The sequence below is a fragment of the Sinocyclocheilus anshuiensis genome, unplaced genomic scaffold (genome assembly GCF_001515605.1).
Source record: "Sinocyclocheilus anshuiensis isolate Anshui unplaced genomic scaffold, SAMN03320099.WGS_v1.1 scaffold1425, whole genome shotgun sequence".
NCBI classification, from domain to species: Eukaryota; Metazoa; Chordata; class Actinopteri; order Cypriniformes; family Cyprinidae; genus Sinocyclocheilus; species Sinocyclocheilus anshuiensis.
Genome location: NW_015551044.1, coordinates 669,235 through 685,970, shown reverse-complemented (window position 1 = coordinate 685,970; position 16,736 = coordinate 669,235). Strand labels below are relative to the sequence as shown.

Sequence of the window (16,736 nt, the reverse complement as noted above, 5' to 3'; positions counted from 1 at the left end):
TGTTACTGTGAATAGATGTAGCCTTGGCAACTAAAAAGATGTATTTTTACAGAGTAATAGTTCTAATTCATGATGAATAAGATGCTGTTCAAGGCTGTCCAGCACATGGCGCTGTGTCTGACACTTTAAAATGCCACGACGATCTTACCTCTCAATGTTATTTGATGTAGAAGTTGAGACTCCGGTACGCGCCACAGGTTTTATTTTAAAAATCATAAAGTTCAAGTGAAGATTGACTGAATGTCAGATCCGCTGATTTTTCATATTAGGCTTTGATATTTGCTCACCATGTTTTTTGGGTAACATACTTTTACCTCTGAAAGCTTTTATCCGTCTACTTGATGTGGACAGTTTGGCCGTTGACTGGATAACGGATTTTTTTTTTTAAATCATAAAGCGCGCGATGCCTGAAACTCTGGCTCATGAGGAAGATAAAGCGGCAGTGACGTTTCCGTCCGCGCGCCGCTCGCCGGATGAAAAGATGAGCGGCGCGTGCTACACCAACCACACATTTGAATACGATGATGGGAGCACGGGCACCGCGCGCCTGAGGTAAAGTGCGCAAACAGATGTTTTCACAGAACAAAGTTTGAAATGAGATAGATAAACCATCATTAGAGTCGTTGTCATTTTCATTTTCTTCAATTTTTTAAACTACATACCAAATTCCCTGTGAGAACGCGTTCTGTTGTAAATTTATTGTGGTACATTTTGTCTTGGTAATGCAGTTATTACCCTCAAACCGTCACAGGCTTTTCTTCAGAAGACACTTTAGACTAGCTTGCTTTTTTAAATGTCAATTAGTCTCTTTACCACTATGCCTCTGTGTCTTTTCTCTCAATGTTAGTCCAAGATGTGGCGGCAGAGGAGTGGTCTTAAATGTGCAGGACCTCGAGATGACCGCTGGAGCATCTGTGGTTCCATCCCTTCAAACCTACGTCCGGTTCCGAGACCTGTTGCTAGGAGACCAGACATTTCATGATGACAGGTACATGCATAGTGATGTTTATTACCAGTGCTTTGATTAATCTGGATTAAGTACGTGTAAATGATTACATAATCAGATTACAGTTACTTTTTGTACACTACATGATTACATAGTATTCACACAATGGCAGCAATTTATTCATGATTTATTGATCCACCCTAATTCTTTTGTTTCTACCTAAAATGTTCCTTTCTAAAAAAACTCTACCGCTTATATACATTTGGAAAGTCTTCCAGGTTTATGGAACTGAACGCACCAGCCACTAGTTCATTCAGAAACCAGTTTGGGAAACCCTGGTGTAACGAAATGTTTAATACATGTCATGATGTTGATAACAAATGGAATAGATTTTCTTACAAGTATAGGTCAAAAGAAATCTAAAAGTAATAAAAAAGTAGCAGAATGCATTACCTAATATGGGTAAATCCAATAGATTACAAACTACATGTAATTTGTAATCAGTAATGGACTACAATTTGTTAGTAATCTACCCAACACTGTTTATTGCCCAGTTTTACCATTACTTCACCTGCAACATCATACCTGTCTTATTGAAGGCCAGCAGTCAGAATTACATCCAAAAGACTAGCAGATACAATGAAATAATATTTGTTTAGCTTTAACCTGGCAGACAATACAATGAGTGAAATAATATAAGAATGGTAGATTAGTCATGGTAGGTTAGTGTCATCACAAAAAAAGATTACAAGATGCATGCAGATGTGCATTTCTCCTAGACAGACACTGCGTCCAAAATCGAATACTTCCCTAATATATAGTATGCGGAAAAACATGAGTAGTATGTCCTAATTTATAGTATTTGAAAAAGAGCATGCGAAAAATCCCCCGGATGACCTACTTCCGGTGAGATTCTGAAGTGCGCATTCGATGGACACTTACTATCCCATGAGACCATGGGAGAGGATTTGTGAATGACAGTGAAGCAACTAATGCTGTAAGTCACATGACCATATCAACATGGCAGATGTGGTATGTCTGAATTTGATTCATATTACCCATATTCTATATAGCACATACTTTTTAATGGTAGTGAAGTAAATTCAAATGTAGCATCTGATCAGACAGTGTGCGATTTCGGATGCACCGAGAGTGTTTGTAAAGTAAGCAATTGCACTGCAACATGCTAAAAACACTTAGCAACCACATAGTGATGCCTTGGCAACCAACCAGAACGTTCAAGGATCTTGGTGTTGAGTTTGCACCACAGAAAATATAAAAATCTAGTCATATTTGCATTTGTTCTTTAAAACGCTGAACAAGAGAATAAAAAAAATATGTCCTTGGCTATTTGATTCTGGCAAGCCTTGAATGTTAAGAAAAAGTCTCATTGTGCGTGTGTGTGTGGGCACACGGCCACATCTCTCCAGATCGACAGAAATAGCCTCTTGAGCAGGTTATTATCTGTAATTTCCTGAGAACAGGAGGGAGAGAGAGGGTGGGCATTGCGGAAAGGTGGAAAGTGGGAATAAGCCAAAAAAATTGCTCATTTGACTGAAATATTTCAATTATCTTTTGGTGAGTTTGAGTTGCTCCTTCATTCAGAGTTCTCTTTGTAAGCACATTATTTGTACTTTCCACCATCACAAAGACAAACACACTTGAGGCATGTTGCTATGATGACAATCATTCACTATACAAAAATCATGTATGTTTAATAAGCTTTATGCATTAACAGAATGGATATAACAGTAGGTTTGCCACAGCTGTTGTGCACATCAAAAACATCCAGCTTATGCCTATTTTCAACAAAGAGATGCTAGTAAAATGAATAAACAATTAAAGTGCATTGAAATTCTAATGCAGAGACATACACGACAGAGAGAGACCGAGCAGAACTCTGGCAGGGAAGCACACGCTTGCGCGCCTGCAATCAAGAGCGTGTGGGCGGGTTATTTTGAACCATGCCGCTGTAGATTATGTACTTCCATAACGATCCTCTCAGCTCAGATCTCCGTACATCCTCGTCTAGAAAGCCTCTGGGTTTTCTCTGTTATGGAACAGAAGAATGCAGTGCCGTCCTGGGTTAACCCGGCTCTGGTCAACTGGAGGCTGGACTCTTTTGGTAGCGATGCTGGGCAGAGGTAGGATACGACGTCTCTAAGAGTCACTGCAGTCTTGTGCATGATTGAATACCTTAAAATGTTCACTGAGTCTGGCTTATTTGCTGTTTTCCTCAAGCTGGATAACTGTAGTGGATTTCAGGTGCTGATGAGTGCTGCACTTTTCAGTTGCTGTCAAAGTTTTTTTTAGTATTCTTTATAAGATTATCACCAGTTTCACAGTGTTTATATGTAAACCATGCTAAATACAATCACCCATGAATTTTCTAGCTGAAACATATGTAATATTTTAATGTTGATGGCTTCATCTCACTTTATGACGGCAAATAAAACCACCGCTCCTGTGGTCTCCATGGGAACTAGCAGACACATTGCATCTCCAGTGAAGATGTCTGGGATTGTAATGAAGAGAATTGCTCTTAGTGCTGAACTATGTAAACAGAGTAAAACATGATGCTGGAAAGAATAAAAAAAGTCTTTATGCGTCAAAATATCACTGATTGGTTTTACACCCACATGCACAGAAAAAATCACACATAATGGCACCTATAGGATGACAGCATTTCTATCGACTTTATATAACATGATTTATGCATTGTAATCACTTACATCAATATCTACATGAGTATTTGATGCATAATGTTTTTGCTTTTTAACAACAAGATTTTAGGTTAAAATTGTGCATATTTCACCATTTTTAATCTGATTTTGCTTTTACTAATTACTTTTAAATAGTACTAATATATGCATGCATGGTGATAATTATAAAATAATTCACAAAATGCTGTTTAAAATAGTATTAGATGGAGATTAGCGTTTCACACCTCAGGACTTTCTAAAAGTATTTCAACTACCCACATGCACGAATACACACTTTCACCCACACTGACTGTATAACGCAGCACTGCTGGCAGACCCACCTTCACCAATGTAAAGCTTTCATGATAAAGCAAACATTTCTTTTCCCACTTTTATTTTCTCTCCATTTGTCTGCCTATATATTGCATGTATAGTTGGTTGAAACTATGTTTTTCACCTCATGATTTGTTGTGCTTTGTAAAGAAATTTATTACAGTGTCCCCAAAAAGTATTGGGTCAGTTAAGTCACACTTTAAAAATATGTATCAATAGTTGTTTCCATACCATATTTTTATGCAAGTTTTGGGTTGGCACATAATAGAATACTGGGTGGAAATGGCACGATGCACATAAAATCTAAAAATACAAATTAAAAAACTTAATTAGATGGATTTTTTCTTTGTTAAGAAAACATATACTTAAATGGAAACACATTTATCGAATAAATTCCTGGATGTGCAACAAAATGTGACTTTGCTTCAACAGATCATGTGTCTGGATAACTGGATTGCTGCAATTTCATTGCATATCTTCTCAAATGTTGTTTTAGTCATTCTGAAATGCCTGAGCCAAAGTCTGTCATCAAAATGATTTGGAATAATTTTCTCACTTCAGTGCATTCCCAAACATCAGGCATTCACCTCTGAAAGCAAGATAGCATCGTTTGTCATTCGTTTCGTCAGCGGAGTTTATTGCAGAATTCATCTGCATGCTCTGAGGCGCAAGTAATTATTATGTAGGGAAAAAGAGGCTTCCCCCGGTGCAGCAGCTGTTTATTATTTTATTACTGATACTTTGTTCTCTTTAACACATGGGATGGGAAACATGGGATGGGTGCTTTATTAGCAAATGTTTTAATGCGATATTCCGATTTTACCAAGTTTAATTTCCAACAGACCTAATGTCACAATCATTCAGTTGTGATTTTAGTCAGTGATTTGTTGACTGGATATTGGTGGAGGTTATAGGACATATGTTTTTTTTTCTGCAGGGTCCATGTGGAGTTTTATGTGGATGAGAACACGTTTAAAGAGAGACTCAAACTTTTCTTCATCAAAAACCAAAGATCCAGTAAGTCTGCCTGAACTGTGCATATTTACCTCTGAACCTTTATTCGTACCTTTTAACCTATTATCTTTATGTCTATTTTATGGCCTGTTAATGCACTGACCTTTCACCTCCAGGTTTAAGGATCCGAATATTTAACTTCTGCCTGAAGCTTTTGACATGTGTTCTTTACATAATTCGAGTCATGACGGACAATCCAGCCCAGCTCCGCCACACATGGTCAGAACTGTCTTAAAGGAATAGTGCACCCAAAAATAAAAATGCACTGTTAATTTACTCACCCTCAAGCCATCTAAAATGTAGGTGACTTTTTTCTTCAGTAGAACAGTAAAGAAAAGTAACCGGGGTCCATGGTGATTCATGAAATACAAGTCTGCTACTACCGTCACTTGAGAGTCAAAAAGGAAAATACAGGCAAGCCAAAATTAATACCCATCGCTCCTGGCAATATATTGCGGTCTTATAAAAATGAAAAGATCGGTCTGTGCAAGAAAGTTTAGTTTGAAACTGTAAAGCATAACCATCCACACTTAAGGTTACGGACTCTGCTTTGCGCAGCTGGTGAGGTGAACCAATAAGCATCATTTCAGTCTTGTCACTGTTTAGACAGAGAACATTTTCAGACATCCATTTTTTAACCTCAGTAAAACATTGAGAAAGAAAAGAGACAGCCACATTGACATCAGGTTTTGAATGTATATAGATCTGAGTGTCATCTGCATAAAAGTGAAGTGTTCTTAAACGTTGGCCAAGTGGAAAAATGTAAATACTAAAAAGTAAAGGGCCAAAAACTGATCCCTGGGGAACACCAGATTGCACCACACCGACCTTAGACCTGCAACCACCCATCACAACAAACTGCTTGCGAACGGAGAGGTAGGACTTAAACCACTTCTATGCAGAATCAGAAACTCCAAAGACAGTCTCTAAACGGGTGATTAAAATAGAGTGATCTATAGTGTCAAAAGCGGCACTAAGATCAAGAAGAATCAGTATAGATAGACAGCCTGTTTATCTGATTCGTTTCCATGAACTGGTTCTTTCAAAAATGTGGTTTCAATGAACTGGTTCAAGTAACCACCTGTTCAAATTTTAAATTAACATTTTTAATTTAAAATTCACCAATTCGTTTACATAATCGTGCAATGATGTAACATATACTCAATTATATTATTAAAGCACTCAACAAATGATGTGAAACATGGATGTTTTACATGTCTAAACTATATAAAGTGAATAAACTAGTCTTCATCAGATCACCTTTTTAACATAAATAATGAGAAAGCATAACAACTTTTATTTCACCCCTTCATTCAAGTGCTAGGTTCACAGTCACACATGCACAATCACATATCAGCAGCTTATCGGTCTTCAGTCTGGGTTGAACTGATTCCTCAGTTTAGTGACTGTTGGAGGAACTGGAGCGATGAATCAGTTCATTCTTCATAGGATCAAAAACACAGCTATTTTGGTTCATTTCCAGTCAGAGTGACTGTCAGGCATCTGAAAGTGAGTTTTGATTGAGTAACTTGTAGATCTGTGCTGCTTAAGCCACAAACTGTTTCAGACGGTTCAGTCCGATTTGGTGAACTGATTCATCCAGTTCACAAAAAAGAATCAGTTCAAAGGAGTGATTTGTTCGCGAACCAGACATCTGTACCATTTGTCTGTGGCTCACAGGATTACTGGTAATAATATTGTAAATAATGCTCAGTTTCTTGCACAGGCCGATTGTTTTGCTTCATAAGACCTCAGTAAATTGTCAGTAGCCATGGGTATCAATTTTGTCTTGCTTGTATATGTCATTTTTGACTCCCAAAGTGACAGTAGCCATTGACTTGCATTTTATGACTCAGTAAGGACCACGGTTTCAGCTAAAAATCTTCTTTACTGTTCTACTGAAGAAAAAAAGTCACCTACATCTTGGATGGCCTTGAAGGTGAGTAAATTAACAGCAAATTTTAGGTTTTTCATGAACAGTTCTTTTAATGTTTAGGAGTGTAAAATGGCTTATAGAGCATGATTACCATGACTCATTTTTTTCTGGTATTAGAGAATATTTATTCATATTTAAATAAAGTTAGTAAATCATTTCTCATGCTGCAGTAAAATACCCCTATAGATTGATGTGTCACAGTAAGTGACCCACACCTCCTCTCTCTACAGCGTCAACTGCAACAGCACCACGCAGACCAACGAGATCAACTGGTGAGACAAACCATCAGCGTCAAACTGCGGTTTATTTTCAGTTATGCAGATGTGATTCGAGGTTGATTTCATACTTCTAATTTATTAGCTCTAATCTGCCTCTTTCTCCCAGGGAACTGATATTCTGGGTAGACAGAAAAGTACCAGTTTGGGCCATTCAGGTGAGTCCAAAGAAAAGCAAACATTTATATGGTAACACTTTACAATAAGGTTTTATTTGTTAAGTAAGGGATAATGTACATCCAGCCGGTTGTTATCGCAGAATAATGCCCTACAGGCTTATCAGTATATTGTATAAGACTGAAGGGCTTTATTATGCGATAACAACCAGCTGGATGTACGTTATCCCGCTTATTACACGGCTGCTTGCCACAAAAGTAAATAAATAGACACGAAACATTGATCAGCATTAACGGTCAAGATGACTCGTAGAACCCGGATGAGCCTGTGGTATTAGTTTTAACGGATGTTATCGGGGAATAACAGACCTCGGAATGTTGTGATTGACCAATTAGAATCAAGTATTCCAGAGAGCCGTGTAATAACAGTAGTTAACTATATTAGTTAACATGAGCAGCATTTATTAGTCATAGTTAATGTTAAGTTTAACATTTTCTAATACATTATTAAAATCAAAAGTTGTATCTGTTAACAGAGCTAACATGAACATTTTAATCTAACATTGACAAAGGTTAATAAATGCTGGGGAAATATATTGTTAATTGTTAGTTCATTTTAGTTAATGCATTAACTAGTGTTAACAAATGAGACCTTACTGTAGTGTTACCATTTATATTTAAATGTATTTATTTAGCCACTGCTTTATGAAGCTATGAAACATTTACCAATCTTTTGTTTTGAATCTGTGTGGTTCAGAATCAAACTGCCAAGTCATGTGATTTCAGCACGCAAGGCTTTGCTTCGAACTTTGGTTTCAAAATATTTCAAAATTATGATTGTTTGCCGCTACACTGAAAATAAATTGGTGTGTAAACAGTTTTCACTTAGAAATTGCAAGTAAATTTTACAAATAATTGCAAAGAAATAGCAAGTAACGCATTGAATAAAACATGAAATTTTGAAGTAGAAAGACTGAAAAAGTATTATATTTATTTGTTTATTTATGTAAAACACTCCAATATCTTTATCATTTCAAAAAATATTTTTTACAGTGATCTGGTGAATCCATAAATGAGTGTCTGATGGTTTTTAATTGATCTTGGGTCAATTTTAATAATGTACATTCATTTTTAATAAAGTTAATTAATTTGAATATTTATGCATGTATAATCTAACGTAGTTTAACAAGTACTGTCTAATAACACACAAAACAAAGACTACAAATTAATAAAACACACATTTTACAGAACCTTCATATTTAATGCTTTTTAATTATTTGTAGATTACATTTAATGGATTACATTTTCATAACAACATTTGCAATTGGATTATTAAAAGTTTGATAATACAAGTTTTTGTTGCATTTACACGATTTTGACCAGTAGGTGCCGCCAGCCTGTAGCGTTTCTCGTTATTTAGCATTTGTGATACTCAGGTTTGCTCTTGAAATCCAGTACTGCTGGTATTTTTGGCTTCTGTATAGTACATTGTGCTTGAGTTTTTCCTATAAAATAATAATTGTAATGTCCTGTGAGTTGAAATTTCACTCTTAGCTGTTTTTTTATTTTGTACATTTTTTTTCATCAGGTTATTGTAGCATCCATCAGTTTCATGGAGGCCATGTTGCTAATGTACCTCAGCTACAAGGTGAGTTTGTGTGCATATGTGCAAAGTGTGAACATGTTTATTGATTTTTCACACGCAGTTTGCTCTGAATCTGAGACCTGAAGTGTCTAGTTACTGCATTTTGCTTTGGCACAACCACAACTGTTGGTTCCTGATATTCGAAACAGATTGTTTCTGAGTGCATATGTATATTTTTTTCAGGGTAATTTATGGGAGCAGATATTTCAGGTGTCTTTCCTGTTGGAGATGTTAAATACTGTCCCTTTCATCATAACGGTAAGAAGCATATTCAGAATAATAATATTCCAAACGACATCTGATAATAAAATCTGACCTCTGTGATTCTCTCTCTATGTCAGATCTTCTGGCCTCCCCTCAGAAACCTGTTTATCCCAGTGTTTCTCAACTGCTGGCTGGCCAAGTGTGCTCTGGAGAGCATGATGGTGAGTGTTAACCATTCCCAAATAAACCCACACCAGTGTCTATGCAATGCTCTACAGAAACCAGATGACGTGTGTGTTTCAGAATGATCTGCACCGGGCCATTCAGAGAACACACTCGGCCATGTTCAACCAGGTCCTCATTCTTATCTGCACTCTTTTATGTCTCGTATTCACTGGGTAAGAATCATTTTCCTCTGGTTTAGGGCTGGGCGATATATCCCAAAATGTATATCTTGATATTCTTAAAATTTTTGGTCAATCAATATGCACATTTTTAAATGTAAAATATGGTAATTAAACATGTTTAAATCTCATTGCCTTCATTTTCAAAATCCAAACAAGAATTAGAGCTTCTTTCGTTTTAGAAAACTGGGATTTGCAAACATCTCCATTCACCATTTCATGTTATTGGAGGCTTTTTGATCAAGATTTATTTCATTTTAGATTTATTTTTTATTATATATATATATATTTGTATATACGTTTTCAGCACATGCCATTTTATTTAGTTATTATTGTTTTTTAATGTAGTTGTATTTTTTATTCATATTAATAATTAATATACATTGTTTTAATTACAATTTAGTTTTACATTTACTCTCTTTAAGCACACATAATTTTATTGTCAAGATTATTTTTTAAATTGTGTTTGTTTAATTAATTTTTTTATTAATAACTGAATTTATTTTTTTATTCAAAATTGCATTTACTTAAATTTTATTTACTATCTCTTTCGGCACATTATTTTATTGTCAAGATTATTTTTATTTTAAATTGATTTAATGTAATTTATTTTATTTTGCTTATTAATATTTTAAATGTTGCTTTTATTAAAATTTAGTTTTTATTTACTGTATCTTTCAGAACATTATTGTCAAGATTATTTTTTTATTTTTATTTAATTTATTAATATTTAAAATTATTCTTATTAAAAATGTAGCTTTTTTCTCTTTTAGCAGACATAATTTTATTGTCAAGATTATTTGATTATTTTTTAGTTGTTAAAATGAGTTGTGCTTTATTTACGCAATAAGAATTGATTGACATTATTTATTTATTTTTATTTATTTCGTTTTATAGCTTCTCTCCATATTTGACATCAGCAGTACAAGCACTAGCAGAAAAGCTTGGCAAGGCTAGCAACAGTATCTAAGGAGGGTGGGGCTTAACAAAGACCAGCCGATTCCTTACATGCATCTTGCACAATCACAATAAATGCTATATTTTTGTCGATATTATTACTTCAACAGGTATATCGCCCACCTCTACTCTTTATCGAAAGCTGTTCTTTCTTCTTCTCTGTCTCGCATCAGCTACACTGAAGTCTTTCTGTCTCTTTCAGCACATGTGGTATCCAGCATTTAGAGCGAGCTGGTAAGAAGAGTCTGTCTCTCTTCAAAGCTTTGTATTTTTGCATCGTGACCTTCTCTACGGTGGGCTTTGGCGATGTGACGCCGCAGATCTGGCCGTCTCAGCTGCTGGTGGTGGTGATGATCTGTGTGGCCCTGGTTGTGCTGCCTCTACAGGTCAGAGGAATCGAGCACTTTTTTAAATTGATCAAAACAATGGTAATTAAACACTATTTAAATTCACTCGCCTTCATTGATAAAACAAGAAATAAAGCTTTTCTAGTTTTTCTAGTAAGTATTTGCAAACCGGTTGCTGGAGACCTTTTCAAGTCAAGATTATAATTTCATTGTTTGTTTTTAAATTGTATTTGTTTAATGTAATTTCACTTCATTTTTCCATTTATTATTTTTATTATTTGTTTTTATTTACAGTCTGTCTATCATTACTGACTTGACTGAGCACAGCAAATGATCGAAGTATTTTTTTACTCGTCTTATATTTTCAATTATATTTTCATATTTTAAAATAATTTAAAGATTGTTTTTGTATTTTTAAATGTGTTTTCTTATTACGTTTGAATTTATTTTTTATTAAAAGTTAAGTTTTTTTATTTACTTTTTCAGAACATGCCATTTTATTGTCAAGATTATTTTTCATTTTTATTGTATTTGTTTCATTTAATTGTGTTTTTATTAATAATTGATTGTTATTTTTGTGATTTAGTTTTTTTATTTACTGTTTTTTCTACTACTGACTTGACTATAAACAGTCAATGACCTTTCAAAGTGTTTTTTCCTTTATTTTTAAAAACCAAACAAGAAATAAAGCTTCGATAGTTTCAGAAAAACAAGTATTTGCAAACCACTCCATTCACCAATTTCATGATACTGGAGATTTTTTCAAGTCAATATTGCCATTTTATTGTATTTGTTTAATTTAAGTTTTCATTAATAATTGAATTTATTTTTCATTAAACGTTGAATTTTTTTATTTATTCTCGTTTTTAGCACATGCCATTTCAAGATGATTTTTCTTATTTTTTTATTGTATTTGTATTTTTATTAATAATTGAATTAATTCAAAAACTTGTTTTATTTACTGTCTTTAGTTATTTATTTATTTTACTGTCTGTCTACTCAAATACTGACTTGACTATGCCGATGAGCTTTAAGTATTTTTGGTTTTTACCGTGTGTAACCATGTTTATTCTCTGGCTGTAGTTTGAGGAGTTGATCTATCTGTGGATGGAAAGGCAGAAATCTGGAGGAAACTACAGCAGACATCGAGCTCAGACAGAGAGACATGTGGTCTTATGTGTCAGTACTCTCAAAATCGACCTACTCATGGACTTTCTCAATGAATTCTACGCTCATCCTCACACACAGGTGTGTATTCTGTCTGTCTTTCTGTGTTTAATAGGTTCAGAATGTCATTTCTGTCCATCTTGTCTGATGTTTACCGTATTTAGTTCTAGTTTGATCACATGTTGTGTTTGTGCATGTTAGGATTATTACGTGGTCATCTTGTGTCCATGTGAGGTGGATGTCCAGGTGAGGAGGATTTTGCAGATTCCTCTCTGGTCACAGAGGGTCATCTACCTTCAAGGCTCCGCCCTCAAAAACCAGGATTTACTGAGAGCCAAGTGAGTGACAGCCTCACTGATCAATCACAGCATTTTCCATTTTCATAGGGCTGCAACAACTAATGGATAATATTCATTAAAATCTGATCACTGGGCAGTAGTAGTTGATTCTGTGCTCTTATATACTTGTATTTAAGCCTGTCCCCACACAATTTTTCTCACTTTTTTTTTTTGTGTACAATACAGTTTACTCATTGTTTGAAGGAGAGCAAAATGTGGACTAGCATACATTTTTGGCTTCTGTGATTGGTCTGCTTCGTTAATCGCCCTGTGATTGGTCGCTTTTGTTCTGTAGGATGGACGATGCAGAAGCTTGTTTCATTCTCAGCAGCAGGAATGAAGCTGATCGCATGGCAGCAGTGAGTGTTCATACCAATCAGTGAGCTTTTATTTATTGCTCATGTGTATTGATGAAGTTACACATCAATCTTTTCTGGTAATACTGATTGCAATATCAGACTTGAAAACCTATAATAAGATTATTCTTAATTTATTTGTCATTTATTGATTAATAGTTTTTTTCTCCAATATCTGATATTCAGTATTGATTTTTAGCACAATTAAACAACCCAAAGGCAGATTTAACCAAACAATACACACTGAAAAACGAAAGAAAGAAAGAAAGTGCAAACAACATTATTCTACAATTCAAGGGCAGATTTAACCGAACAATACACAATAAAAAACAAACAAAAACAGAAAAAATAAATACAAAGAAAGAAAAAACCTGGAAAAGCACACAACATTAATTTAAAATTCAAAAGCAGATTTAACCCATGAATACACAACAAAAAACTATGGAAGCCCATAGTTAAAAATAAAAATATATTAAAATAAAAAAGGTAATTGCGACTTTTTATCTCACAATTCTGACTTTTTATCTCATAATTGTGTGATACAAACTCGCAATTGCGAGTTAAAAAGTCATAATTGTGAGTTTTTATCTTGCAATTGTTACTTTATATCTCACAATTCTGTGAAAAAAAGTCAGAATTGTGAGATAAAAAGTCGCAATAACCTTTTTTTAAATTTTTATTCAGTGGCGGAAACGGGCTTCCATAAAAAAAAGAAAAAAGAAAGAAAGAACAATAACGTGCACACAACATTAAACTACAAGAAATTAATAAATAAATAAAAGAACTAATTTAACATTATATTACAGTCACATGGTATCATTTGTTTTACACATTCAATCCAGTCAGATTATCAAATGTATATATTAGTTAATAAACAGATATTGATTAGTATTGATGTATTGACAGGATCACCAGACTATTCTGAGGGCTTGGGCTGTGAAAGACTTCGCTCCGAACTGCCCTCTTTACGTCCAGATTCTCAAACCTGAAAACAAGTTCCATGTTAAATTTGCAGGTACTAATTTGCCTTTATTTCACATTCTTTTTCAGAATTTTGCTCACTCTTTGTGCATTATGTATTTCTTTTCTTCTCACTTTCATTTGAAGCCCTTGAATGACTCATTTTAGTAAGCGTCAGCCATCTTGGCTCTGAGCAGAATGTCTGTTTCTTTCCGCAGATCATGTAGTGTGTGAAGAAGAGTTTAAATACGCCATGTTGGCTCTGAACTGTCTGTGTCCGGCCACCTCTACGCTGATCACCCTACTGGTGCACACATCTCGAGGACAGTGAGTCACGACTCTATTAGTGCTCTTAAAAGTGAAGTGTGTTATTTCTGTGCTACTAGCGCCACCACATGGAAAAATATTGACAGGTTTCCCAAACACATCCCTTTAGTCATTACCATGTTTTTTTCCGAACATGCCATTTTATTGTCAAGATTTTTTCTTTGTTTATTTATTTTATTGTTTTATAAAAACTTGAGTTTTATTTTGAGAATTAGTTTGCTTAATTGTATAGCATCTCCAGTAACACCATTTTTCACACTTTCATTCAAAAGTTTGTCAAGATTTTTTTTTTTAAAGAAATTCAGACTTTTATTCAGCAAAAATGCAATAAATTGATCAAAAGTGACAGTAAAAACATTTATAATGTTAAAAAAGATTCCTTTTGAACTTCTTTTGAACTTTTTTTTTCATCAAAGAAACCTGAAAAAAATATTAAGTTTCCACAAAAATATAAAGCTTGATATTTATAAGAAATGTTTTTTTGAGCAGCAAATCAGCATATTAGAATGATTTCTGAAGGATCGTGTGACACTGAAGACTGGAGTAATGATGCTGAAAATTCATGCATCACATTTTAAAATGAATTAAATTAGAAAACAGTTATTTAAAATTGTAATAATATTTCATAATATTACTACTTTTTGATCAAATAAATCCAGCCTGGGTGAGCAGAAGAAACTTACGACATGAAATCTTACCAACACAAAACTTTTAAACATTAATGTAGTAATAATCTTTAAGTAATTTCCATCACTTTAGTGCTTTTTCATGCTCAAAAATCCCATAAAGTTCCAATAAACTTGCATTGCAATCTTAATTTAAGTTTGACATTGTGGCCTGTTAAATGAAAATGTAATGGAAAAATAGTTCAATAACATGTTAAATCCCTTTCAGAGAGGGCCAGCAGTCTCCAGAGCAGTGGCAGAGGATGTACGGCCGTTGTTCGGGTAATGAGGTGTATCATATCCGTCTGGGCGACAGTATGTTCTTCAGAGACTACAACAGCAAAAGCTTCACCTACGCGGCCTTTCACGCCCACAAGAAGTAGGTTTATTCGCACTTTGAAACATATTAAATGTGTTTAAACTTGTGCTGTGAGGCTATTTTGGTCTGTTTGTGTGTAAAGGTATGGCGTGTGTCTGATCGGCGTGAAGAGAGAAGACAACAAAAGCATCTTGTTGAACCCTGGGCCGCGCCACATCATGTCTGCCAGCGACACCTGTTACTACATCAACATCACGAAGGAGGAAAACTCCGCCTTCATCTTCAGACAGGAAGAAGATCAGGGAAAGGGGCGGGGCCACTGTGACATTTTAAACAGCCCGTCTGGCCTACCTGTTCATAGCATCATCGCTAGCATGGGTGAGCGAGAATGGATAGAAGAGAGACAGGAAGTTGTCAGAGGTCTGGTTATAACCAGAGATGATCTTACTATAGGGAGATGAGAGGGTCTGTATTACTTACTATTGGAGAAAGCGTAACAGCTAATTGGATCACGTGTGCCTTAATAACCAATCACATTACAGCCTTGACTTCATTTAATTTAAGAGTTGAATCCCACCTGTCGCAAAACGTGAGTGATTTCTCTTATAAAACAGCATTTTTTTCCAAGGTAAACTCTAAAAATAGTTCAATCCAAAAGTATTGTTTAGTGTAAAACGTTGAAGATTAGCAGATAGGCTGTCGATTCATTAAATGATGAGCTGTTTGTTTCCTCTAAAAAGCTGTTTATTCAGCGTAGTGAAGCCTCTCCTCCATTGACATCCATTCCAAAAAACGGCCTCTGGTCTTCTTTCCCAAACTGGAAGCCTTAGCATTAGCCGTTACGCTTTTTTGGCTAAAGGTTGCAGACTTGCCTTCTAGTGGCTTTGTTCTAACTGTTTAATTGTTTGTTTTCAGGAACGGTTGCCATGGATTTTCAGAACACCAGTCCCACTGAGAGCGGCGTAAAACTGGTTCCGCCCCCAGAGAACGAACAAGGAAGCCGCCGCCCAAGCATAGCACCCGTTCTAGAGCTCGCTGACTCCGCCTCCTTACTGCCATGTGATCTGATCAGCGACCAATCAGAGGATGAGGCCGGACAGTCAGATGAAGATGTAACAGCTAATGAGTAAGTTCATTTTTAGTTCCTAATACAAATTCAAATTAATTTACAATTAATCCAAAATGCCGCTGCAAGATTAATCTTTAATGAGCTGAAAAGAACGCATGTCACACCTCTGTTCATCAATTTGCACTGGCTACCAGTAGCTGCTCGCATTAAATTCAAGGCATTAATGTTTGCCTACAACACCACCACTGGCTCTGCACCCATTTACCTAAATTCATTACTTCAGAGTTATGTGCCCTCTAGAAGCTTGCGTTCTGCAAGTGAACGGCATATTATTGTGCCATCTCAAATCACAAAATCACTTTCACGGACTTTTTCATTAACTGTTCCCTCCTGGTGGAATGACCTGCCCAAATCAATCCCAGCAACTGAGTCCTTAGCCATCTTCAAGAAATGACAAAAAATACATCTGTTCCACCTTTATTTGACCCTCTAACTCTAGCACTTTCTATTCTATTTTAATTCTACTTTATCTATATTTATCTTCTTTTTTTTATAAAAAAAAAAACAACAAAACACTAGCATTCTGTTTTTTCTATTCTATCTACTTGTTTTTCTTTGTGTGTGTGTGTGTGTGTGTGTATATGTGTGTGTGTGTG

The 16,736-nt window shown here is 35.3% G+C and overlaps 1 protein-coding gene across 1 annotated transcript in view; it reads left to right on the top strand.

The window, feature by feature from the left end:
- The first annotated feature begins 403 nt into the window (after positions 1-403).
- Positions 404-16,736, top strand: part of kcnt1a (potassium sodium-activated channel subfamily T member 1a) — a 23,709-nt gene continuing 7,376 nt past the window's right edge. The window contains exons 1-19 of the mRNA XM_016451283.1: positions 404-552; positions 848-988; positions 4,919-4,998; positions 5,112-5,214; positions 7,162-7,203; positions 7,316-7,364; positions 8,911-8,970; positions 9,151-9,225; positions 9,309-9,392; positions 9,475-9,569; positions 10,735-10,918; positions 11,963-12,127; positions 12,248-12,384; positions 12,680-12,743; positions 13,647-13,755; positions 13,919-14,027; positions 14,922-15,071; positions 15,154-15,389; positions 15,927-16,137. Coding sequence (XP_016306769.1) covers positions 404-552; positions 848-988; positions 4,919-4,998; positions 5,112-5,214; positions 7,162-7,203; positions 7,316-7,364; positions 8,911-8,970; positions 9,151-9,225; positions 9,309-9,392; positions 9,475-9,569; positions 10,735-10,918; positions 11,963-12,127; positions 12,248-12,384; positions 12,680-12,743; positions 13,647-13,755; positions 13,919-14,027; positions 14,922-15,071; positions 15,154-15,389; positions 15,927-16,137 — 2,243 coding nt within the window. The remainder of the gene's footprint in view (positions 553-847; positions 989-4,918; positions 4,999-5,111; positions 5,215-7,161; positions 7,204-7,315; positions 7,365-8,910; positions 8,971-9,150; positions 9,226-9,308; positions 9,393-9,474; positions 9,570-10,734; positions 10,919-11,962; positions 12,128-12,247; positions 12,385-12,679; positions 12,744-13,646; positions 13,756-13,918; positions 14,028-14,921; positions 15,072-15,153; positions 15,390-15,926; positions 16,138-16,736) is intronic.